The 25728-nt window shown below is 39.9% G+C and overlaps 2 protein-coding genes and 1 pseudogene across 2 annotated transcripts; all 3 read right to left on the minus strand.

Annotated features, from left to right (window-relative positions):
• Nucleotides 1–839: 839 nt before the first annotated feature.
• LOC113539311 (E3 ubiquitin/ISG15 ligase TRIM25-like) lies at nt 840–6378 on the minus strand (annotated as a pseudogene).
• A 5726-nt stretch (nt 6379–12104) lies between these two features.
• LOC113539321 (E3 ubiquitin/ISG15 ligase TRIM25-like) lies at nt 12105–16588 on the minus strand. The gene is made up of 4 exons (XM_026935025.3): nt 15893–16588; nt 15267–15426; nt 14722–14781; nt 12105–14608 (listed from the first exon to the last, which is right to left on the minus strand). Exons 1-4 carry the CDS (start codon nt 16547–16549, stop codon nt 14079–14081), a joined length of 1407 nt encoding a protein of 468 aa, XP_026790826.3. The 5' UTR covers nt 16550–16588; the 3' UTR covers nt 12105–14078.
• A 2037-nt stretch (nt 16589–18625) lies between these two features.
• LOC113539308 (tripartite motif-containing protein 16) lies at nt 18626–25424 on the minus strand. Its single transcript, XM_026935007.3, has 6 exons — nt 24773–25424; nt 21893–21988; nt 21520–21753; nt 21171–21330; nt 20762–20821; nt 18626–20369 (listed from the first exon to the last, which is right to left on the minus strand). The coding sequence occupies exons 1-6, from the start codon at nt 25370–25372 to the stop codon at nt 19828–19830; spliced, it is 1692 nt and encodes a 563-aa protein (XP_026790808.3). The 5' UTR covers nt 25373–25424; the 3' UTR covers nt 18626–19827.
• Nucleotides 25425–25728: the final 304 nt, after the last annotated feature.

Here is a 25728-nt window from a genome sequence, read left to right on the forward strand (position 1 = left end):
AGTTGAATTTGCCCACACTTAATGTTTTTGCTCTCTCTCTTTTGATTTTTCAGCCTAATGGCTCGCTTCACTGGCAGTGACTGCTCTTTGGACTTCATATTGAGAGTTAACAGCAACAGATTCCAAATGCAAAAGCCACACTTGAAATCAACTCTGCACTTTTATCTGCTTATTTGTAAGTGAAATAATGAGGGAATAATGAGGGAATTATAAAAAGTGCTATAATTCCTACACCCGATTTGGATGTAAATATCCTCAAATTAAAGCTGAAAGTCTGCTCATATTCATTATTTCATTTCAGCTCCAATACACTGTGGTAGACAGCTAAAATTAACAATGACTTGTCAATGTCCAAATATTTACAGACCTGACTGTACCTCACATTTCTAGTGCTTCCTGTAATAACAGACCCATTTCCCTTACACCAGTCAACTGTATTTACCACTACAACTTTAATCAAGTTGTAGAAACATCTCTAAGATGATCACAGGATGCACCTGAGCTCAGTTTTGAGTGTCTCAGAAAAGAGTCTGAATTCTTCTGCCAATATCTATGAGATATTGTAGTTACTTTGTTTTTGCTTTCAGAGTGCACTGTATGTTAACTGGACTCCTGCTTAGAAAATGGTCAAAGATATACAATGGCAAAAATGGCTTTTGCAGTCAGTAGGGTGTGTTTCCACCAGCAGAAGCACAGAAAGATGCAGCAGTGTGAGTATGTGTAAGGGTGGGCGACCCTGTACAGGAATCAAACCTTGGTCATGGTGGTGATGACCTAACAACTTAACCACCGCTCAGTAGGCTAGGCTGCACTCAATTGCAGAGAAACTCCTGGAGACAGAGATGGGGGAATAAGACAAAAAATCTTTACTTCAGAAAGATTCACCAAAAGGGCAAACAGATACAAAAAAACAATCCAATCGTAAAACAGAGGAATATTTAGTTAAAAAAACAAGTGATAAGGCAAAATTCACAAAGATCCAAAGAGGCCAAAAAATAACAAAAGATCCCAAAAGTCAAACAGGCAGGCAGCAAAAGATAAAGCAGTGGCTAGGTGCTCACATGAGAAACACGAGGCCTCAGCAGTGAACAAAGACAAGGGAGGGTATAAATAGTCCAGCAAATCAGAGGCATGTGAAAATTAGGAAGGTTAACAGGCAAGTGAAAAAAAAAGGAAAACCCAAAAGCAGAATTTCTCCATCTAGTGACCAAAGTCTATATAGTCCAGAATCCTAACAGTGAGGATTCTTACTTCTAAAGTGTGATACTTCTATCTGTGCCAAAGCCAAAACAAAAATTATGTTGAGACAATTAAATCAAAATAAATCGTAAATATGTGAATATATCCACCACCGCACTCGCCGTCCCAGATCTTCAGTCCAATCCAATCCAATCCAATAATGATAATAATAATAATAATAAATGCATTAGTGTTACAGTTTATGCACCCAAAATTACCATTGTAGTTCAGGGAGAAATTAAATCTGACACCTCAGTTATAATTTTACTAAACACTTTTACCAACATTTCATTATGGATCACATAACCTCACAACTGAATCATAACTCCATATACAGAACCCAGTGTATAGAGGCTGAGTGAATGTGGTGTGGACTCTGTGGAGGAGCCTCATTGTGTCAGAGATGCTGTAGAAGGACAGAGTTCCTGCACTGTGATCCACATACACTCCTATTCTGGAGGATGCTGGAATTCCAGGATCAGTTTTAATGTTGTTGTGCCAGAAAGAGACAGAGGAAGAAGAACATGCCAGACTCCAGGACTGACTGTTGCGTCCAAACAAACACTTGTTATCCTGTCCTTTCCTGCCGATCTCTTTATATGAGACTGATATGTACACCCATCTCTCACCGCTCCACTCCACCTCCCAGTAACAGCGTCCACACACACTCTCCTTACACAACACCTGAGTCCAGTAGTCAAATCTCTCTGGATGATCAGAGTATGGCTGGTCTCTCCCACCGAGTGTCACCACTCTGCTCTTCTCAGACATAATGATTTGACGATGTGCTGTGTTGGGATCCAGAGTCAGATAACGGAAATCTAAAACAATAAAGAAATGCAAGCAAGAAATGCAACCAGATATATAAATAAGTGTTATTTACATTAATTTACTTTTAGACTATCTGTTCCTATACCTTTTTTTCACTTAAAAATTAGGTGGTCTTCCACATGTTCTAAGTTTTTTAACACATCTAGATGTAAATATCAGGAAATGAAAACTGAAATTCTCATCTATTGTCTCATATTCATCTTTTGATGTCAATATTACAATATCACAAGACGTCCACGGTCCCCTGGGTGAGAAACACTGCTGTAGGCTACATTTGGCCATGACTCTCTCTCATCAGAGCTGGACGGACACTACGCGCCAACACAGCGACAACAGTAGCGCAAGTAACAACAAGAGACAAACTACAAGTGACACAAGTGACTTGTCGTGCACTAGTGTGAACGCAGGGTAATGCTGCTCTGTGTGAGATATTTTATACATTATCCAACATCAGTCATCAGCTAAAAATGAATCAGAGTTAGACAGAGTAAATGTGTGCTTTTCCCTGTCACATACTCTCACTGTGTGTGTGTGTGTGTGTGTGTGCGCGTGTGTGTGTGTGTTAGCGAGAGTAAATGTGTGTTACTGTCACACACAGTGTACGAGTATGTGTGTTTTGTGTATGTTTGTGTGTTTGTGTGTGTTATCAAGAGTAACACAGGGCATGAATGTGGGTTGTATGTGAGTAAATGTGTGTCTAAAATTGTGGCGTGTATTTGTGTGTGAGTGTGTTAGAGAGAGTAAATGTGTATTTTTGTCTCACACACACTATATGAATGTGTGTGTGGGTCTGTGTTTGTTTTAATAAGAGAAAATGTGTTTTTCTTACACACAATGTGTGTGTATGTTTGTGTGTGTGTTAAAGAGATTAAATGTGTGTTTTTCTCTCACACACTGTCACAAACTCTCACAGCGTGTGTGTGTGTTTTACACCTACACTGCAGAAAATCTTCTCTGCGCTTTGGTTCTGAGGGTAAAACCGTCTGAACTGCTACAGCTGTGGAGACACAGAGACAAAATGGAGACGGAATAATGATGTGGAAACAGTTTAAAACACGAAAATGAAAAATTGGCTTTAAATTAATTTAGATGAAATTAGACTTCATTGCTCCTAGACAGACACATCTCGATGGAGTTCCACTGGATTTAGAGCTCCATCAAGATGTTGAGGTCATAACACTGTGCAGCATTTGAATATAAGAATCAGCAAAACCTAAAAATAAGCCTTTAAATGAGAACAACTAATCACTTTTCCCAGATGAAGCTCTGACAATATGAACTTTATGTAGGAATTAAGGCCTCAATTCTTAGCGAATGTTCATAATATTTGTTTTAATCATAATATTTGATTTGTGATCAAGTTCTATTTTCTTTGTTTGTCTGGTAAATTTGTATTGATGTAGTTTTCAAGGCTAATGCTAATACTTGCTAATACTGCAGTCTTGTTACTGCTTACTTCTTATTACTGTTATATGAATTTTATGGCTCTCTTTAATCTGATGCAGAACAAATGTTTGCTTGTTTACATTGTGGATGGATTTTGTTGAATTCCTTCTCACAGATTTCCTCGACTTGTTTTTTCAGATCTGAGAGAGATTTCCTCACTCCATCAAATGAGAGATGTTGATTGACAGTGATGCTGGGTGAGTCCTCACATCCAGGAGGAACACAGAGAGACGGGAAACTCTACAGAGAGGAAACACATAATAAAGAAGGAGAAAAGTGTAGGAGAGGTACAAATGAATCTCAGACTCAATCAGACACAAAGACACACTTGTGATCTCAGACAGGAACATTTATTGTTGCTGTAATGAGCTTTTAGGAGGAAACTTTGTGAGGAGCAGCGGCCTCTGTAGATCAGACAGTGAGTGTTACCTGGAGGAAGTGGATGTGATCGTGTGTGTGTGTGAAAGCTGATCCAGCTCAGTGACTCTCTTCTTATGATCAGCAATCTCCTGCTCCAGTTGCTTCAGGAGTCGTTCAGCTCGACTCAGTTCAGCTTTCTCCTGAGCTCTGATCAGCTTCTTCACCTCCGAGCGCTTTTTCTCCATGGAGCTGATCAGCTGAGTAAAGATCCTCTCAGTGTCATCTACTGCTGCCTGTGAATGCTTCTGTTAGGATACACACACAAACACACACACATGATGGATGTCTAGAGGGAGACTCTTTATAAAGATATACCCACTCTCTCTCTCTCTCTCTCTCTCTCTCTCTGTGTGTGTGTATGTGTGTGTGTTAATTTCCTCACCTTAATAATGGTCACAGTCTGTTTCAGCTCCTGCACCTTCTTTTGCTTCTCCTGGATCCTCTGTTGGGATTTCATCTGCTCCTCCTTTAGCTTATTCTGAGACCAAATAAAATACATTTGAAATACATTTAATCATGTTCTACAGAATTGTGGTAAAAAACTAAAAATACTAAAATTTGTAAATGTAATTAAATGAAAACTAGAAACATTGCCTCTAGAACTAACTAAAATAAAAAGAGACCCAAATTAAAATAACTCCTATGTTCATATTTTTTCAGCACTTATTAAATGATGAGTTCTAGTTTTCTGTGAAAATGGCAGCTGGCAGAAATAACAATGTTATTTATGTTACAGAAACAAAATTCTTACTTTATTATCTCTCAGCCATTAAATATGGTTATGAAATAACTAAAGGTTGTGAGAAAGACCATGCCTAAACTCTAGTTTAGTTAACACAGGTCCCAGTTATCACAGTGCCACACTACACAGCCACACAGCTCAAGGCTCAATCCTGTCTGTGGGGAGTTTTGCATGTTACATGGTTGTATGGGTTTTCTTCAGGTTCTTTGGTTTCCTCCCCTTCACAAAAACATGCAGGCAGGTGGACTGGCTACACTAAATTGCCCCTAGGTGTGAATGGATGTGTGAATGGCGCTCTATGATGGCATGGCATCCCACCAGGGTGGATTCTCCTGCTAGGCTCCTGATTACCATGAGAGGCTCCACATCCACCTCTACCCTGATCAAGACAGATATATCCACACCAAGCTATGAGGTCTTGGAAAAGTCTTGAGATCTGTCAACTTGACTTGGAGCTCTTTGGTCCTGGTTATTGCAGAAGCTGCCCAGAGTTCAGAGCTCAGTTCTGAGAGTTCTTTTTATACTTCCACAATTACTTGTTATGTCATTTAGTTGAGGGTGTGGTTGGTACTTGCGAATGAGACCTTAAACCTGTTTTACATGTTCCAGTAGTATGACACCATATGTAATGTGTATGAATATATAAAAGTATAAACTAAATATAAACATGTCCAAAATAAAGTATATTAGAAACTAACAGAACTACAACAAAACAGACTTTCAAATGAAAACTTAAATCATTTAAATGTCAGTACCGTAATAACAATGCTGAAGATATTAAACATGGTCATTGTGCACTTCAGCTGTAACGTGCTGTAAGAATGTTGTTGCGTGTTGGCTGTTTATAGTACACTGACTGGTCTGCCCTGTTTCACACGTCTTTAAAAAAGACCCTTTGACTTTTAATAAAAAAATTACTTCACAGTGAATGACAGTCATATAACCAATCAAATCAACTCAGTAGATATTAGATTAGAAATATAATTTGTATGAATTGACTTGGAAAAGAATAATGATGTCCAGCTCTCACCTGTTTTTCAGTTCTTTCTGCTTTAGCTGCAACAGTATCATGGCCTTTGTGCTGATCCATTGTACACAAATAACAGATGAAGCTTTTGTCAGTACGACAGTAGATCTCGATCGCTTTGTCATGCTCAGAGCAGATCTTCTCTTGGAGCTCTGCACAGGCTTCAACTAACTTGTGCTTCTTAAAGGCAGGAGACTGATAGTGAGGTTTAAGATGATCTCCACAATAGGAGGCCTGACACACCAGACAGGTCTTGATGGCTTTGCATTTTCTCCCGGTGCAGGAATCACACTCCACATCTCCAGGTCCAGCGTAACAGTGAGCAGGAGAAGAAGCTTGGAGTCCACTCTCCTTCAGTTTCTTTAGCACTCCAGCCAGCATGTTGTTCCTGCGTAGGACAGGCCTTGGAGTGAACGTTTCTCTACACTGGGGGCAGCTGTAGACGCCCTTCACATCCTCCTGATCCCAGAAGCCATTAATACACTCCTTGCAGAAACTGTGACCACAATGGAGAGTCACTGGTTCCTTGAGGAGATCCAGACACACTGGACAGCTGAACTGATCCTGATCTACTGAAATGCCAGTCTCTGCCATGTTCTTGTACAAACACACTGAGAGACAGAGAGACTCTGAGTTTTTTCTGACTTTCGTTTTCTCTGAAATGAACTTTCTGTTTCTGTGTGTGTTATAGTGTGGCAGAGAGAGTAGGTGTGGCTTTAAGGAGAGAGGAAATTCAGGCTTTAAAGATAAAGTGTAGATACACAAGAGGTGAGAGAGTTTTTTTGGTGTAAAGGAGCTTCTCTGTGATTTAAAGAGACAGAAGTATTAAATTTAAAGTATTACATTTACAGTATTTAGTCCCTTTACTTCAGGGGTGTCCAATATTATTCAGAAACAGTCAGTGTGGGTGCAGGTTTTCATTTCAAACAAGCAGAAGTCACACATGATAGTCTATTAAAAGCTAAGCTCAACTGATTAAACAGGTGAAATCAGATGTGGCTCCTGCTTGATTGGAATGAAAACCTGCACCCACCCTTGCCCTTTGTGGATAAGACTGGACGGCCCTGCTTTACTTTCATTATGTCTTCTTAGGTGTGATGCGACAAGTTTGGCAGACCCGGATTCAAGAATCTTCTCCCATTTCCCCTTTGCATAACCTCTGTCAGGTTGATTTGTAAGTGTTGGCGTACCTCTGTTTTCAGGTCTCATCAGATATGTTAACTTGGATTTCACGTCCAGGCTCTGGGCCATTCAAGAATATTCACAGACTCGTCCCAGTGCATTGTCTTGTGTGTGTTATGGATCATGGTCATATTAGAAGGTAAAAAAATTCACTCTAAGTTGAGGTTCTGAATGCTTTTGAGCAAGTTTTCCTCAAGGATGTCTCAGAACTTTGATCTGTGGATCACTTCACCGTTCTTGATCAACCTCCCAGTCCTTGATGCTAGAAAACATCCAACGGCATGATACTACCACCACCAAGCTTCACAGCAGAGATTAAATTGGCCAAGTGATGAGCGCTGCCTAGTTATTCCAGATAGAGAGATACAGTAGATAGACTGTCCAACACATGACGCGAATCCTTGAACTTCCTTGCAAATAATTCTTTCTGCTGTTAATGTGAACCAGTTGTGTTGTCTATTTGATTTCTAGCTGCATCCATCGTAATTCTAATCATGTATGGAGTGCTGTTGACTCAATCCCTATTCTGTTTAATGAAACTGAGGTAGCAGCTAGTCTACCAAAGATAAAGTACCAGGCCCTGATGGTCTAAGGGGAAGGGTACGTAAGACCTGTGCTTTTCAACTTAAGTCAGTTATTACAAAATTATTTCAATGTCTACTTGATGAACACACAGTCCCCAAGCTATGGAAATTATCCACAATTATTCCAGTACCTAAAAAGCCAGGAGCATCACAAATAAATGATTTTAGACCAATTGTTCTAACTAGTATTTAGTATAATTGTATGGAGAGAATTATAGTTCATCATCTAATGTTTCCCTGACTGATTTCAATTTGCTTATAAATGGGGCCGAAGCACTGGAGATGCATTACATTAGTAAATACAATCGCAAAACATTTGCAAAAGCCTACAAGTTATGCTAGAGTTTTATTTATAGATTTCGGGATAGCTTTTAGCACTATGAAAACATACACTGTTGCAAAGGTTGTCTGATCTTAGAGTTCATGGCTGGATCATTCTATGGATAACTGACTTTCTCTCTGAATGATGACATGAGTGTCTTTTAATGTAGCATGTCTAATGAACTTATTTCAAACACAGCACCACAGGGCTGTGTTTAAAATCATATCTTATCTTAATTATGTTGATAAATTACTGGTGCTCAAATAGTTCTCTTGCTAAAAATACAAGTTAAACCAAGGAGTTAATTATCAGCAATAAAAATATTTCATGCTCCTTAAGCCAAGTAAAAATTAATGACCAATATGTGGAAACTGTGGAGGATTTTAAATATTTAGGTATTCTACCTGATAATAGGCTACATTTTACAGCTAATTCTGAATATACATACATATATATATATATATATATATATATATATATATATATATATATATATATATATATAAAAAATATACTTTTAAAAAATAGTTTTACATTGGAGCTGGCATACAAATTCTTAATTAAGAGAACAACTCTATTTATCTCTATTTCATCTACTTCTATCTCTAATTTAAGAGCATCTCTACTTGGTAAGGCCTTACTGGTGTAAAGAATAGAAAAAAAGTCTAGAATTGTTATTATGGCAGAGAAAATTATAGGGAAATCACAGAGACAGCTAGCTGAGATTAATATGTTTTTTTTAACAGGCTGGAAACTGAGTAGATCTTTAGAAATGGCTTCCATCCCTTATTTAGTGAATTCAATAAGCTTCCCTCTGGGAGGCGCTATAGGGTACCTGTTAAGAAGGATTTGTCCAATCAGAGCGCTCGTTACTGAGTGACCTCAGTCAGTGACAGACGAACTGCCAGTGACAGACGAACTGTGAAAGCTCTGAGGCAGATTTAATATCGCTATTTGTGTAAATAGTGGACTTACATGTGAACAAGTTAATGACAAAATACCACTCACTGTTACCACTCAAAGATACCATTCTGAATCCATAATACCTCCTTAGCAATTCGATATCTGTTGGAGAATTATATTGGAAATGGAAATACCCTGTGGTTTGTCTGTGATGTGAATAATTTGAAGAACATTAGTAAACTGTAACCGTGGTTCGACTGTGTCTCACGTGTTCTTACCGACACACCAGTGTGGATACAAACTGACCTGTTCCAGTGCTTATACAGTCTTTACCTAAACCTCTGAAATATTTTGGTCCTTCGAGCCAGATGTTGTGTCTACCCTGGACAAATGATGTCAGAGGATCAGAGCTCAGAGTATCAATTACAAGGTGCATACCCTAGACATCCAGATTGTCAACTGATGGATTGTGAAGTAATTTTCTGGGTTTCTTCTTAAAAAGATGCAAGCAGGCACAAACTTTTAGACAAGGAATAGTTTTATTGAAGCTTCATGTACATACACAGGTGTTATCCTAAATTGGGTGTTGTCCCTTCAATGTTCAGTCCTCAACTTGGTGTTGTCCCTTCAACGTTCAGTCCTCAACTCAATGACATACCACAGAAACATCTTAAAACATCTTACCCAGACTGCAAACTCAAGGTCAGCACACAGATAAAACTATCTCTTAGGCCCTGGCAAACACATTCCAATTCACAATAGATGTATTGTAAGGAGGTTTTCATAACACATGAATCTTAAGAACATTTACATTTACATTTATGGCATTTGGCAGATGCCCTTATCCAGAGCGACTTACAATAGTGCTTTGAAGTCTATCAAAAATACATTCTGATATTGGCTCGCTAGGTCACAAACTAGGAGACTGCCAGTGACTCAGCTGTTCGGATATCTAGGGGAAGTTCATTCCACCTCCTTGGTGCCAGAACAGAGAAGAGTCTCGATGCATGCCTTCCTTGTACCCTGAGAGATTGTGGGACCAGTCGAGCAGTGCTAGAGGATAGGAGGATTGGAGGGAGCGTGGTGGCGCTCGAGGTGTGATAAGTGCTTTGAGATAAGTGGGTGCTGGTCCGTTTTTGGCTTTGTAGGCGAGCATCAGTGTTTTAAATCTGATGCGGGCAGCTACAGGAAGCCAGTGGAGGGAGCGCAGCAATGGGGTGGTGTGGGAAAATTTAGGAAGGTTGAAAACCAATCGTGCAGCTGCATTCTGGATCAGTTGCAGAGGACAAATGGCGCTCAGAGGCAGACCTGCCAGGATTGAGTTGCAGTTGTCCAGTCTTGAAATGACAAGGGACTGAACAAGCACCTGTGTGGCCTGTGAGGAAAGAAACGGACGAATTCTTCTGATGTTATAAAGGAGAAATCGACATGAGCGTGTTAGATTAGCAATGTGAGAGGAGAAGGACAGTTGATTGTCCATGGTTACCCCAAGGTTGCCTGCAGTAAGCAGGCGAGATCAGAGAATTGTCTAGGGAGAACTGTTTAACATGCTCCAGTAAGTCTGAAATTTACATACCATACCATACTATTAATATAAAAAGTAAGAAGAGCTATAATGAAAAACCATAACTATTCTTCACAACCAGCCTACCTTCAAGATTTCGAAGTGCAGTATGCTGGGCTGCCTAGAGCTAATGTCCTATTACCTCAGTCAAAACAGCAACCACATGGGCCAGAAGATTATCAGCAGGATGATGATGACAGATACACTCCTATGACTAATCTTCATGTATCCAGTCGTTATAGCTCAGAAAGAAAGGGGACCATTAGATCACCTGATTCGTTAGAATCACAGCACCTACCTACAGGGCCTTGGAACCTTACTACAGATCGGTGGAGCAAGGAAGGTGAGTACAGTCCTCAGAGGTAGACACGTTCCTTACCTCCTGACATCCAAGGAACAGTGCATGATCTGGAACAAGAGAATCAACTCCTCTGTGCCGCCCAGTTATCCATGAAGGAAGAGACTAGCCAACTTATAGAGATCCAGAAAAGCTTGCAAGAGATGTTGATTAACCAGTCGCTCAGCCAGAGGTCATTTCCTGTTCCTAGGCCACAGTCCCAAGCATTAACCCCACCTGTTCCCTTGCCTAGATCAGCAAGCAGAAAGCAAGAGACTCCTGTGCCCACACAGGCCCTTAGAGCTTTTACAGTACCTGCACCACATCAACTGCCTACCCCTAAGAAACGAGATCCTAGCTACAGACAGTTATGCACATCATGCTTTCCTTTTATTCAGCCTTACTTAGATGCCTTTGTTTCAGATAGTATAGCAGTTCAGCTTGCCTTAGGCATTGCTGACCACTTACAGAGATTCTCAGGGCACATGGCAACCAAAGATAGAGAGGAGAGCCCCTATTCTCTCCACATCTCCTGCTCATTACTCCAGCGAGCTGCACTTAGCATAAGCTAACCTGTTAGGGATTTATATTAATACTACAGGGCAAAAGATAATTTATAGAGGTCCGCAGCCGACCATTCCAGATTTTACTCATCAAGACCATGGCAAATTTGGCCGTCTCAAATTAGCCTTGGGTAACCTACTACCTGATGATGCCACAGAGCTATTTAAGTGTCAAGTTCTGGTGGATCACCTAAAATTAACCAACGCTCGTCTCATAGCTGATTCTTTTTTAAATTCACCTACTCCCTATTCAGATACCCTGGCAGAACTCATTGAAAGGTGCGGTTGACCTCACCAACTTGCTTTGAGCAAAATTTCTGCCATTATGGACTTCTCAGATATCCAGCCTGGAGACACTGTAGGTTTTGAACGCTTTGCCCTTCAAATCCAAGCACTAGTAGGATTCCTTAAGACAAAAGGAACTGAAGGAGATGTTGAACTTTCTTGTAGATCCTATGTGGCTCGACCTCTGTCTAAGCTTCCACCAGAACAGAGAGGCTGAATAACCTGGAAAACTACCTACTGCCAGGACCAGTCTTAGGTCCATCAAGGGGATGTTCCACCAGGTTCATCTTCTCCTAGAAGATAGGCATCTTCTCCACTTTGTATGGTGAGACTTGAACAGATCTAAACCCCCAGATATCTACGAGCGGCAAGTGTTACCATTTGGCACCACATGTAGTCTGTGTTGTGCCATTTATGCTATAAAGAGGCATGTTATAGATCACAGTACTCCTGATGACAGTGTCAGAACCACTGTGGAAATGAAATTTTATGTGGACAATTGCTTGCAGAGACTACCACCTCAAGAAGCGAGACAGCTAGTAGACAAACTCTGCCCCTTCTTTGCCAGTGGGCAAGTAATGATCCCACTGTGGTGAACCACCTACTGACAGAAACAATAATAATAATATAATAATAAACTTTATTTTATATAGCGCCTTTAAAGTAGCATCTCAAAGCACTTTACATGAATTAAGTTACAGTGAAATGCAAATTAAAACGATACAATGAAATAAAATACAAGCAGAGATAAAATACAAAGATAGAAATAAGAACCATTCTTAACAGAGCCAGTATAAATAAAAGCAAATTAATCACATGGATCCCATAAAAGCTACCCCAAAAAAGTATGTTTTAAGAGAAGATTTAAAAACACTAAGAGAGAACAAGATCCAACAGTACAGAACTGTGGGTATCGCAAGATCATACTGACTATCAAGAATCCTCAGTAGGTTTAAGGTGGCATTGCAGATGAGACATCCTTGGGTATAAGACCTGCCCAATGAAACCTGGACTATGTACTCTTCAACACATTTACAAGGTACTAGCAACCCAGTACGACCCCGTAGGTTTCATACTTCCATTCACCACACAAGCCAAAATTCTAGGTCAGAGATTATGGGACAAGCAGAGAGAATGGGATGACCCAAATTTTCCTGATGACCTTTTGAGATCCTGGAATGAATGGGAGGGAGAACTTCCTACTTTAGCTAGTATTACCCTTCCCCATTGTGTCCTATCAGACACTGATCAGTCTCACACCATCAAATAGATCTTTTGTGATGCTTCTGAGCGAGTTTATGGATCCGACGCCTACCTACGTACTGAGGACCACAAAGGTCATATCCAGTTAGCCTTCATCCTAGAAAGATATAGAGTTGCCCCTAAGTGATGCCTTACCATTCCCCGGCTAGAGTTATGTGTATCCGTGAATGGTGCTCAATTAGCCAAATTCTTAGATACTGAGATCAGTAAAGTGATACTATGGACAGATTCCACTACTCTACTAGAATAGCTGAAATCTAAGAGATGAGTGCAGGATGTACCTGACGATACATGGACTCCAGCAGTAACCCAGCAGATGACCTCACCCTAGGTAGAACTCTTTCGGAACTATCAGTACCAAACAGATGGAGCCAAGGGCCATCATTCCTTCTTAAGTCTGTGTCAGCATGGCCCATCACTACTCCCATACATTCCCCTGAATATAAAACAGAGCAACACAAAGGAATCTTCAAAAGCCTTACGACAGAGGTGATTGTTCCTAACATCCCTGACTCTACCACTCACAGAACCTGGAATAAGTTAGTAGAGGCCACTATACAGAAGCTTAAAGGTACAGGGCTGATACTCTTCTCATGGTACCGGCAGAGTCCAAATTATCGAAAGGAAAGTGAATGGAACCATGTACCAGGAAAATTTTGAGAAGAATCTGTTGCCATCCACCAGGATGATGAGGATGAGATGCAGGTGGACCTTCCAGCAGGGCAATGATCCAAACCATACTGTAAAGGAGACTCTCAATTGGTTCCACAGGACGATAATAAAGGTGTTGGAATGGTCCAGTCAAGCACCAGATTTAAACCCAATAGAATTGTGTAATGAACTGAAGATCAAAGTTCACCAGTGGGCCCCTTGGACTCTAAAATATTAAAAGACTGTCTATGTAGAAGAATGGGACAAAATCCCACCTGAACACTCTCTCAAAGCCTGCATTAAAATTTTTATTTTTTTATTTAATTTCAACTCCAATATAATGTGGTAGACAGCTAAAATAAAAATAACCTAAAAATGTCCAAATATTAATGGACCTGACGGTACCTCACATTTCTACTGCTTCCTGTATAATAAACAGATCAATTTCTCCTACATCAGTCATTTAATAAAGTTGTAGAAACATCTCTAAGATGATCACAGAATGCACCTGAGCTCAGTTTCAAGTGTCATACAAAGCATCTGGATTCTTGTGCAAATTGAACAAATTGTTGTGATGTTGTTATTTTTAATAGATTTTTAAAAACCTGTTTAGCATTATCATTACAGTTTCTTCACACCATGTGCCATTGTAGCTCAGGGAGAAATAAAATCTGACACCTCAGTTTTTAATAATTTTACTAAACACTTTTACAAACATTTCATTTTGGATCACATAAGCTCACAGTTGAGTTAGAAGTCCACATCCAGAACCCAGCGTATAGAGGCTTAGTGAATGTGGTGTGGACTCTGTGGAGGAGCCTCATCGTGTCAGAGACGCTGTAGAAGGACAGAGTTCCTGCACTGTGATCCACATACACTCCTATTCTGGAGGATGATGGAACTCTGAGCACAGTCTCAATTTTGTCGTGTCGGAAAGTGACAGAGGAAGAAGTACACTCCAGACTCCAGGACTGACTGTTGAATCCAAATAAACACTCATGACCCTGTCCTTTCCTGCTGATCTCTTTATATGAGACTGAAATGGACACACCATCACCACTCCACTCCACCTCCCAGTAACAGCGTCCACACACACTCTCCTTACACAACACCTGGGTCCTGGAGTCAAATCTCTCTGGATGATCCGAGTATCGCTGTTGTAACCCAGTGCGTGTCACTGTTCTGTCCTTCTCACACAGAATGAGTTCGGGATATGCTGTGTTGTGATCCAGAGTCAGATAACAGAAATCTAAAACAATAAAATGTCTATAAGTTAGATGTGTGTGTGAGACACATGTCTGTGTCTGTCCAATGCTGCCCTATATGAAATGTAGTGTGTGTGTGTGTGTGTGTTACACCTACACTGCAGAAAATCTTCTCTGCTCTTTGGTTCTGAGGGTGAAATCATCTTAACTGCTGCAGCTGTGGAGACACAGAGAGACAAATATGGAAAACAGCTTTAGGCATGAAGATAAAAAAATTTGATTCCTCACTGCTCTGTGTCAGACATGTCTCCAAGGAGTTCTGCTGGATTTAGAGCTTCAACCAAGATGTTGGTCAAAAATGTAATAACACTGCGCAGCATTTCAATGTAAGAATGAGTGACACCTCAAAATCTTAAAACATGAGAACAAGCAATTAATTTTCCCAGCTAAAGTTCTGACAATATGTGTTTTTTATTTTCTGATGGACTTTATGTAGGAAATAAGGCCTTGGTTCTTATCTAATGTTCATAATATTTGTTACATGTGAAGTTCAATAATATTAGTTTGTGGATTTGTGGTTAAGTTCCATTTTCTTTGTTTGTCGGTTAAATTCATCTCGATGTAATTTCCAGGGCTAATGCTAATGCTTTGTGATTTTATCTTATTTCTGTAATGATGCAGAACAAATGTTTGCTTGTTTACCTTGTGGACGGATTTTGTTGAATTCCTCCTCGTAGATTTCTTCAGCTTGTATTTTCAGATCTGAGAGAGATTTCCTCACTCCATCAAATGAAAGATGTTGATTGACAGTGATGCTGGGTGAGTCCTCACATCCAGGAGGAACACAGAGAGACGGGAAACTCTACAGAGAGGAAACACATAATAGAGAAGGAGAAAAGTGTAGGAGAGGTACAAATGAATCTTAGACTGAATCAGACCAAAGTCACACTTGTGACGGGGTTTGGGGGGAGGCACTGTATATAAACATAAACTTGAAAAAAGCATGTCTAAAATAAAATCTATTCAAAATTAACAGAACTATAACAAAACAGAGTTTCAAATGTCAACTGAAAATGATATCAACATCAACATCTTTTAACATTGTTACAGAGCTTTAACACAGTCATGTGTGTAAAATGCCGTAAGAATGTTGTTGGGTGTTCAAAGCTACACTGACTAGTCTGACCTGTTTAACAGTTCCTTACCAACAGCCAACAACACTTTAAATAAAACTTTCACTTCACAGTGAATAACAGACATCTATCCAATTAAACCAACTGAATTTGTATAAACTGACTTGGAAAAGAATAATGACGTCAAGTTCTTACCTGTTTTTCAGTTCTTTCTGCTTTAGCTGCAACAGTGTCATGGCCTCTGTGCTGATCCATCGTACACAGATAACAGATGAAGCTTTGGTCAGTACGACAGTAGATCTCGATCAGTTTGTCGTGCTCAGAGCAGATCTTCTCTTGGAGCTCTGCACAGGCTTCAACCAACTTGTGCTTCTTAAAGGCAGGAGACTGATAGTGAGGTTGAAGATGATCTTCACAGTAGGAGGCCAGACACACCAGACAGGTCTTGACAGCTTTGTGTTTTCTCCCAATGCAGAAATCACACTCCACATCTCCAGGAACGTGAGCAGGAGAAGCAGCATGGCGTTCAGTCTTCTTCAGTTTCTCCACCACTTCAGCCAGCATGTTGTTCCTGCGTAGAACAGGCCTTGGAGTGAAAGTCTCTCTACACTGGGGGCAGCTGTAGACACCCTTCACATCCTCCTGATCCCAGCAGCCATTAATACACACCTTACAGAAACTGCGGCCACAGGGAATAGTTACAGGATCCTTCAGGAGATTCCAACACACTGGACAGGTGAAGTGATTTACTGAAATATTGGCCATTTTCATGCACACACTGCACAAAAGAGAGAGAGAGAGAGTCTGAGTTTTCTGAGTTTCTTTGAAATGACTTTCTGGTTCAGTGTGCATTGTAGTGTGACAGAGAGAGTAGGCGTGGCTTTAAAGAGAGAGGGACTTCAGGCTTTAAAGGAGAGTGTGTAGCTACACACAGAGGCAAACCTAGATTATGTGGGGGCCCCAGACAAAATAAATGCATGGGGCCCATCTGATAGATTTTTGTTGTTATTATGTCTTCATGTTACCCAGAGATATAATTATAAAATGTACATTTAAAAGTAGTTCCTGGGCAGGGAACCAACCCAGCCACCGGGAGTGCACTCTCAGTGCCAGTAACTAGCCCAGATAAAATGGAAGGGTTGCGTCAGGAAGAGTATCCGGCGTAAAACCTGGGCCAAACATGTGGACCAATGATCCTCTGTAGCGACCCTTAATGGTACTATAAACACATCTATCAGAACATAAAATGTTTATTTTTATACAGCTTCATGGTGTGTTTTACAAATAGGAATACGGTGCTGCCGGTGTTGTGCGCATCACACACCATGTATCACACTTCCCGGTACCACCTATTGCATTTCAGCCCACTACTCAACACTAACACTCCTCAAAACATGCTAACCCTAGCTAACTATTACCAATAATTCATCTTGCAAATAAAAAAAGTGAAATAAAACTGAAATTGGAGAAGATTTGGGTATGTTTGTCTTTAATTATCTTTAATTCATTCGTCATTATCACTTACCGCTGTCCTGTTTCCTCTTTTCCTCCTCTTCTTGTTTTCTCTTGCACTTCTGGCTGCCAGATACGTATGTCCTCTTCATTTTCAAGAATTAAATCTCGTGCGACTCAAGTATGAAGGGGTGGCGCAGGAGCATAAATGAGTCTTCAGACGAGATAGTACCCTGCCCCCTTCGTGGGCCCTCTCAGGTTGTGGGGCCCCAGGCAATTGGTAGCAACACCTCTGGCTTCACAACACCAATGTTTTTGTTGTAAAGAAGCTTCTCTGTGATTTAAAGAGTGAGACTAATTGAAATCTGATTTGTTTTTGTTGTGTATTTGAATGTGCTACATCAATTTACAGCATTCAGAACCTTTTCTCAGTACATCAAGTCTTCGTAAGTGTGACGCTACAAGCTTGGCCCACCAGGATCCACAGATCTTCTCTGGATTTTGTCTCTGTGGAACCTCTTAAGCTCTGTCAGACTGGATTCCAGGTGCTGGCTGGGCTATATCAAGAATATTAACACACTTGTCCCAGCACATTGTCATGGATGTATTTTGGGTCATTGTCATGTTGGAAGGTGAATAGATAGATAGATAGATAGATAGATAGACATATCTGATTAATATAATTTAGATTTTGTTTGTTTGATCATTTTTGTTAGTTGTGATAATGAAGGAACACCTGTGAAAAATAAGAAACTTCTGTTCTGGCTTCTATAAATTAAATTTGTTTGTTCTCTTCATTTGGGTGCACAAACATTTGCACAGAGCTGTCATTTTTTTAAAATCCCAGTGTAACCGTCACTTTTAGTTTAAAATCTGTAACCGGAAGTAGGTGGCGGTTGCTGCGGTGTTCACGCGCGCTGTAACTGGTCAGCTTTACCGGCAGTTCAGGGACACAGAAACGGATAGAGAGAATTCATATCTGCTTTAAGTTTCCAAAACATGTACAGAAAATCAACCATTCTGATAGAAAACGACATGTTTTAAGTCCTTAATTCCGAAATGTAAAAGCAGAGTGGATGAAATCTGACTTCACTAGTTAGCTTTCTAAGCTAGGAGAAACCTGTCATGTTAGCATGTTTGCTAACTTCAAGTAATTAGCATCACAATCCAAAGTGCCTAATGTTTATTTGCTGTTTAAACCTTAAAAAACACATTATATGACAAAGCAGGACAGGGATATTGCTTGTAGTTTGTCAAAATGTGTAGGAATAAATATTTACTCAGTTTTATCATTTGTTTATATATATTCATATATATATATATATATATATATATATATATATATATATATATATATATATATATATTAGATAGATAAATAAGAGATATAGTGGCCCAAAAAAACTATTGGGACACTTAAGCTAAACATAAATGTATGAATTTTACTGCATTAGAAAACAACATGAAAACAACATGTCAAACCAAGTGGTATTTATTTGAAAGAAAGATACCACAAGCACACTTTTCAAGCAAAACATTTCCCAAAAAATACACTGTTAGGTTTAAAGATGTAAAAATAATAGATATATTGTTCAAAAAAAGTATTTGGACACATAATAATGGCTTTATTAAAGACCGCAGTTCCAGTGTTTTAGTATTTAGTTTGCCATCCTTTGTTTTGCAGAAGTTCTTGACAATGTCTGGCATGGAATCAGCCAGTTCCTGTAACAGTTTCACACTGGGGCAGAACTACTTCCTGTCCTGGAGAGGTGACTAACACCTCCAGACTGTACACGCCATCAATTTATTAAATCATTTTTGATTAAAAACACAAGTTTGATTCAACACTCTGAGCTCCGAGTTCATCACTTTACCACTTTGTGTAAGTGCGGTTTAGTACATATTTGGTTTAACACACTGAATGTTAACAAGTACACATTACACAAGTGCACTTTAACACTTTGTAGCCCTGAACATGTTATTTTAGACCTTTAACATAATCCTGAGAAATGTAGCCTGAGAACATTTCTGTACATGAATAACACCAGGAGCTATGAATATGCATGAATATGCAAATTAGACACACCCCCATGTCTTCCTGCCTTCCCAAATATCTGTCTGTGTTTTAGCATGTTATATTAAGGTTATGGTCATAAATGCTTTAATTAAATATGTTTTATTTTGTTGGAATAGTCATGATTCTGATATGGTCTTATAAGTTATATTAAGGAGTGGATTTTCTATTTAAAAGCAGCAAAAGCTGGGAATTTTAGTTTAGTTTACTAGAATAAAGCTCCTCACTATTTGTGCCACTATGAAATAATACGAAATATGAAAAAAGTTTAAATTCATTCAGTTAAACAGGGTTAAATTGCAGGATAATTACCATCAACAGATTTTTCTTGATAAAATATTCTATAGTCAATAATTATATAAACCATATAGCCTGTTCGAAAAATTTTCATACATGACAAAATCATCTCACACAAAATAACGATTTATTAAAAATAATCTATATAAGACTAGATTCCAAAAACAGCAAAATAAGTCTGTATTTAATCCATATTTTAAAAGTATTATTTTTGTAGATGGATGAGGCAGGGTTCTCAGTGCACTGTATATTAACTGGACTCTTGACCAGAAAATGATTAAAGACAGTTATAATATTTCTAAACACTTTAACAACATTTCATTTTTTTCATTGGATCACATAACCTCACAACTGAGTAATAATCTATCCAGAACCCAGCGTATAGAGGCTGAGTGAATGTGGTGTGGACTCTGTGGAGGAGCCTCATCGTGTCAGAGACGCTGTAGAAGGACAGAGTTCCTGCACTGTGATCCACATACACTCCTATTCTGGAGGACGCTGGACCTTGAAGCTCAGTCTCAATGTAGTTGTGCCAGAAAGAGACCGAGGAAGAAGAACACGCCAGAGCCCAGGACTGACTGTTGCATCCAAACCCACACTCCTCACCCCATCCTTTTCTGCTGATCTCTTTATATGAGACTGATATTTCCACATCACCGCTCCACTCCACCTCCCAGTAACAGCGTCCACACACACTCTCCTTACACAACACCTGAATCCTGGTGTCAAATCTCTCTGGATGTTCACAGTATTGCTGTACTGTGTCACTGCATTTCAACACTTTCTTGTTCTCCATTAGAATGAGTTCAGGATGCACTGTGTTGGGATCCAGAGTCAGATAACAGAAATCTAAAGTAATAAAATGTCAGTAAGTTAGTTGTTAATCAAAGGATTTATAATAAGTGTGTATGAGACACCTGCCTGTGTTTCTATCTTCCTAATGCTGGTCTGTTTGAAATATTTTAAATATTACCCAACATCAGTCTTCAGGTAAATATGGGTCAGATTTAGATAAATAATACAAACATGTTTACACACTGTGTGTGTGTGTGAGTGTTTGTGTGTAGATAGAGAGAAAGATAACTTTATTAATCCCAGAGGGAAATTCACACATTACAGCAGCAGCAGTGTCTATAAGTTAGATGTGTATGAGAGACACTTGTATGTGTCTGTCCAATGCTGCCATATATCAAATGTAATGTGTGTGTGTGTGTGTGTGTGTGTGTATGTTTTACACCTACACTGCAGAAAATCTTCTCTGCTCTTCAGTTGTGAGGGTAAAATCATCTGAACTGCTGCAACTGTGAGACACAGAGACAAAATGGAGAAGGAAAAATGACATGAAATCACTTTAAAGCATGAACATGAAAAATTATACTCTGATGGACTTTTAGGAATTAAAGCCTCAGTTATTATTTAATGTTCATAATATTTGTTATGGTTCAGTAAAATTAGTTTGTGGATTTGCGACTAAAGTCCTGTTTATCTGGTAAATTTATCTGCAAGTTTTCATTTTCATATGTAGTTTTCAAGGCTAATGCTAATACTTTGTGGTTTTCTGCAGTCTTGTTAATGCTTACTGCTTATTACTGTTATATGAATTTTATGGCTCTCTTTACTGTGATGCAGAACAAATGTTTGCTTGTTTACCTTGTGGACGGATTTTGTTGAATTCCTTCTCACAGATTTCCTCGACTTGTTTTTTCAGATCTGAGAGAGATTTCCTCACTCCATCAAATGAGAGATGTTGATTGACAGTGATGCTGGGTGAGTCCTCACATCCAGGAGGAACACAGAGAGACGGGAAACTCTACAGAGAGGAAACACATAATAAAGAAGGAGAAAAGTGTAGGAGAGGTACAAATGAATCTGAGACTGAATCAGACACAAAGTCACACTTGTGATCTCAGACAGGAACATTTATTGTTGCTGTAATTAGCTTTTAGGAGGAAACTTTGTGAGGAACAGCGGCCTCTGTAGATCAGACAGTGAGTGTTACCTGGAGGAAGTGGATGTGATCGTGTGTGTGTGAAAGCTGCTCCAGCTCAGTGACTCTCTTCTTATGATCAGCAATCTCCTGCTCCAGTTGCTTCAGGAGTCGTTCAGCTCGACTCAGTTCAGCTTCCTCCTGAGCTCTGATCAACTTCTTCACCTCCGAGCGCTTTTTCTTCATGGAGCTGATCAGCTCAGTAAAGATCTTCTCACTGTCATCTACTGCTGCCTGTGAACGCCTCTGTTAGGACACACACACACACACACACACACACATACACGTCTAGAGGGGGAATCTTTATAAAGATAAACCCTCTCTCTATCTCTCGTTGTGTGTGTGTGTGTGTGTGTTTAGGAGAATCTCTCTGTTCACTCCTCACCTTAATAGTGTCCACAGTCTGTTTCAGCTCCTGCACCTTCTTCTGCTTCTCCTGGATCCTCTGCTGGGATTTCATCTGCTCCTCTTTTAGCTCATTCTGAGACCAAATAAAATAACATTTTAAATATATTTAATTATGTTCTACAGAATTGTAGCAAATAATAATAATAATAATAATAATAAAATAAACATTTACAAAAAAATTTAAATAAAATTTAAATGAAAACTAGAAATATTGTCTCTAAAACTAACTAAAATAAAAAGAGATCTAAAATAAAGTAACTTCTATGTTCATTTTTTTCACCACTTATTACATGATAAGTTTACATGGTTTTCTGTGAAAATGGCAGCTGGTTGAAATATCAATGTTATTTCTGTTACAGAAACACCAAGGTAGTTCACCTATTTCACTGTACTGAAATTGTTAAAAAGTCAGCTGTCACTTTAAATGGGATTCTCGGACAGACTGATCTTAGAGCAGTGTGTGTCATCACTGTTTCCTTTTTTTCCTCAGTGAATTTAGAGAGGAGAGACATGCACAGTGCACATCTGGACTCATGATAGTTAGACATTTATTTGTTCACTGGTAACATCCACATTCATAGTCAGGTTTACTTCTTTAAGGTCCTGTGCATACATTCAAAACCACACCCAATTCCACCTTATTAAAGTAACCATCAGTGAACATCGGGTTTCAGCGTCCCCCATCTAGTGAATGACGCCGAGTTCTGACTGGACTCTCTGCGGCGATTCAAACTTTCCAGAATCAGTATAACTCAACCTAAAACAGTTTTCAGAAACACACCATGAATCCACTCACATTCACAGAGATAAAGTTCTTATTTTTTTACCCATAGACCATTAAATGGGGTTACAAAATAGATTGTGAGAAAGACCATGCCTGAACCCTCGTTGCTCAAAATTAACACCGTGAATAGTGTTACAGCTACACACTCCAGGGTCCTGAGTTCGATCCTGAGCTCGGGTTAATGTCTGTGTGGAGTTTTGCCTATTCTCCCCATGGTTGTGTGGGTTTCCTCTGGGTTCTCCAGTTTCCTTCCACCTCCCACAAACATGCAGGTAGGTGGATTGGCTATCCTAAATTGCCCCTAGGTGTGAACGAGTGTGTGAATGTGTGTTTGTTGCCCTGCAATGAAACGGCATCCCATCCTGAGTGAATTCTCCCATCCTGCCCCTGCTGTTACCAGGATAGGCTCCGGATCCACCTCAACCCTGATTACCCGGACTGCTACATGCAGACAGGACAGCTATATGGGATCTTGGAAAAGAAGTGTCAATTTGACTTACAGCTCTGTGGAACCTGGTTTTTGCAGAAGCTGCCCAGAGCTCAGTTCCACTATCACTTCTTATTTCGTTTAGTTGGGGGTGTGGTCTGTACTCTCAAATGAGACCTTAAACAGATTTTATACATTCCAGTGCTATTACACAGTATATATACACTGATCAGCCATAACAATAAAAGCACCTGCTTAATATTGCGTAGGTCCCTTTTGTGCCAACAAAACAGCTCTGATCCATCGAGGCATGGACTCCACAAGACCTCTGAAGCTGTGCTGTGGTATCTGGCACCAAGACGTTACCAGCAGATTCTTTAAATCCTGTAAGTTGCGAGGTGGGGCCTCCGTGGATCAGCACATCCCAAAGATGCTCGATCGGATTGAGATCTGGGGAATTTGGAGGCCAAGTCAACACCTTGAAACTCTTTGTCATGTTCCTCAAAACATTCCTTAACAAATTTTTGCAGTGTGGCAGGGCGCATTATCCTGCTGAATGAGGCCACTGCCATTAGGGACTCTTCCCCAGGTAAGTGACGCACATACACCCGGCCGTCCACATGATGTAAAAGAAAATGTGATTCATCAGACCAGGCCACCTTCTTCCATTGCTCCATGGGCCAGTTCTGATGCTCGCATGCCCATTGTAGGCATTTTCGGGGGTGGACAGGGTCAGCATGGGCGCTCTGACCCGTCTGCAGCTACACAGCTCCATACGCAGCAAGCTGTGATGCACTGTGTGTTCTAACACCTTTCTATCAGAGCCAGCATTAACTTTTTCAGCAATTTGTGCTACAGTAGCTCTTCTGTGGGATTGGACCGGACGGGCCTTCACTCCCCACGCGCATCAGTGAGCTTTGGGTGCCCATGACCCTGTCGCTAGTTCACCGGTTGTCATTCCTTTGATCACTTTTGTTAGGTACTAGCCACTGCATACCGGGAACACCCCACAAGACCTGCTGTTTTGGAGATGCTCTGACCCAGTCGTCTAGCCATCACAATTTGGCACTTGTCAAAGTCGCTCAGATCCTTACACTTGCCCATTTTTCCTGCTTCCAACACATCAACTTTGAGAACTTACTGTTCACTCGCTGCCTAATATATCCCACCCCTTTACAGGTGCCACTGTAACAAGATAATCAATGTTATTCACTTCACCTGTCAGTGGTTTTAAAGTTATGGCTGATCCGTGTAGTGAGTGTGCATATATAAATATAAACATGTCTAAAACAAAATATGTTAGAAACTAATAAACCTAAAACAAAACAGTTTTGCTAAAATGAAAACTGTAAATAATTTAACCTTCAACACTGTGATATCCAGGTTATGGAGCTTTAACACAGTCATATGTGCACTTTAGCTGTAAAATGCTGTAAGAAGGTTGTTGGCTGTTTGCTGTTTAGAGTACACTCACTGCTCTCCCCTGTTTAACACTTCTTTACATATGACTCTTTAACTGTAATTAAAACTTAACTTCACAGTGAATGACAGTCACAGAACCAATTAAATCAACTGAATAGAAATTAGATGAGAAATAGAATTTGTATAAATAGATTTGGAAAAGAACAATGATGTCCAGTTCTCACCTGTTTTTCAGTTCTTTCTGTTTTAGCTGCAACTGTTTCATGACCTTTATGTTTGTCCATTGTACACAAAAAACAGATGAAGCTTTGGTCAGTACGACAGTAGATCTCCATCAGTTTGTCGTGCTCAGAGCAGATCTTCTCTTGGAGCTCTGCACAGGCTTCAACTAACTCGTGCTTCTTAAAAGCCTGAGACTGATAGTGAGGTTGAAGATGATCTTCACAGTAGGAGGCCAGACACACCAGACAGGACTTGAGAGCTTTACGTTTTCTCCCAATGCAGGAATCACACTCCACATCTCCAGGTCCAGCGTAACAGTGAGCAGGAGAAGCAGCTTGGAGTTCAGTCTCCTTCAGTTTCTTCACTACTTCAGCCAACATGTTGTTCCTGCGTAGAACAGGCCTTGGAGTGAAAGTCTCTCTACACTGGGGGCAGCTGTAGACCTTCTTCTGATCTTCCTCATCCCAGAAGCAATTAATACACACCTTACAGAAACTGTGGCCACAGGGAATAGCTAGTGGATCCTTCAGGAGATCCAGACACACTGGACAGATGAAGTGATCCACTGACAACTGATCTACTGAAACACTGGCTTCTGCCATTTTCTGTCGTGAGAGAGAGAGAGAGTCTGAGTTTTCTGAGTTTCGTTTTCTCTTCCTGGTTCTCTGTGGGTTATAGTGTGACAGACAGTGGGTGTGTCTTTAAAGAGAGAGAGTTTAGGTTTTTAAGGAAAAGTGTAGCCTTACAACAGGGCATTCTTTCTGATTTAAACAGTCAGGTTCATTGAAATTCGATTTGTTCTTTGTTGTGTATTTGAATGTGGTTTTACATAATACTGGAAATATAAAATTTATAACATTCGGACCCTTTACTCAGTACATTATGTCTTTAGATGTGATGCTACAAGCTTGGCACACCTGGATTCAAGGATCTTCTGCGTTTGCTTCCTGAAGTTCCT

The sequence above is a fragment of the Pangasianodon hypophthalmus genome, chromosome 14, assembly GCF_027358585.1.
Source record: "Pangasianodon hypophthalmus isolate fPanHyp1 chromosome 14, fPanHyp1.pri, whole genome shotgun sequence".
Classification (NCBI taxonomy): Eukaryota; Metazoa; Chordata; class Actinopteri; order Siluriformes; family Pangasiidae; genus Pangasianodon; species Pangasianodon hypophthalmus.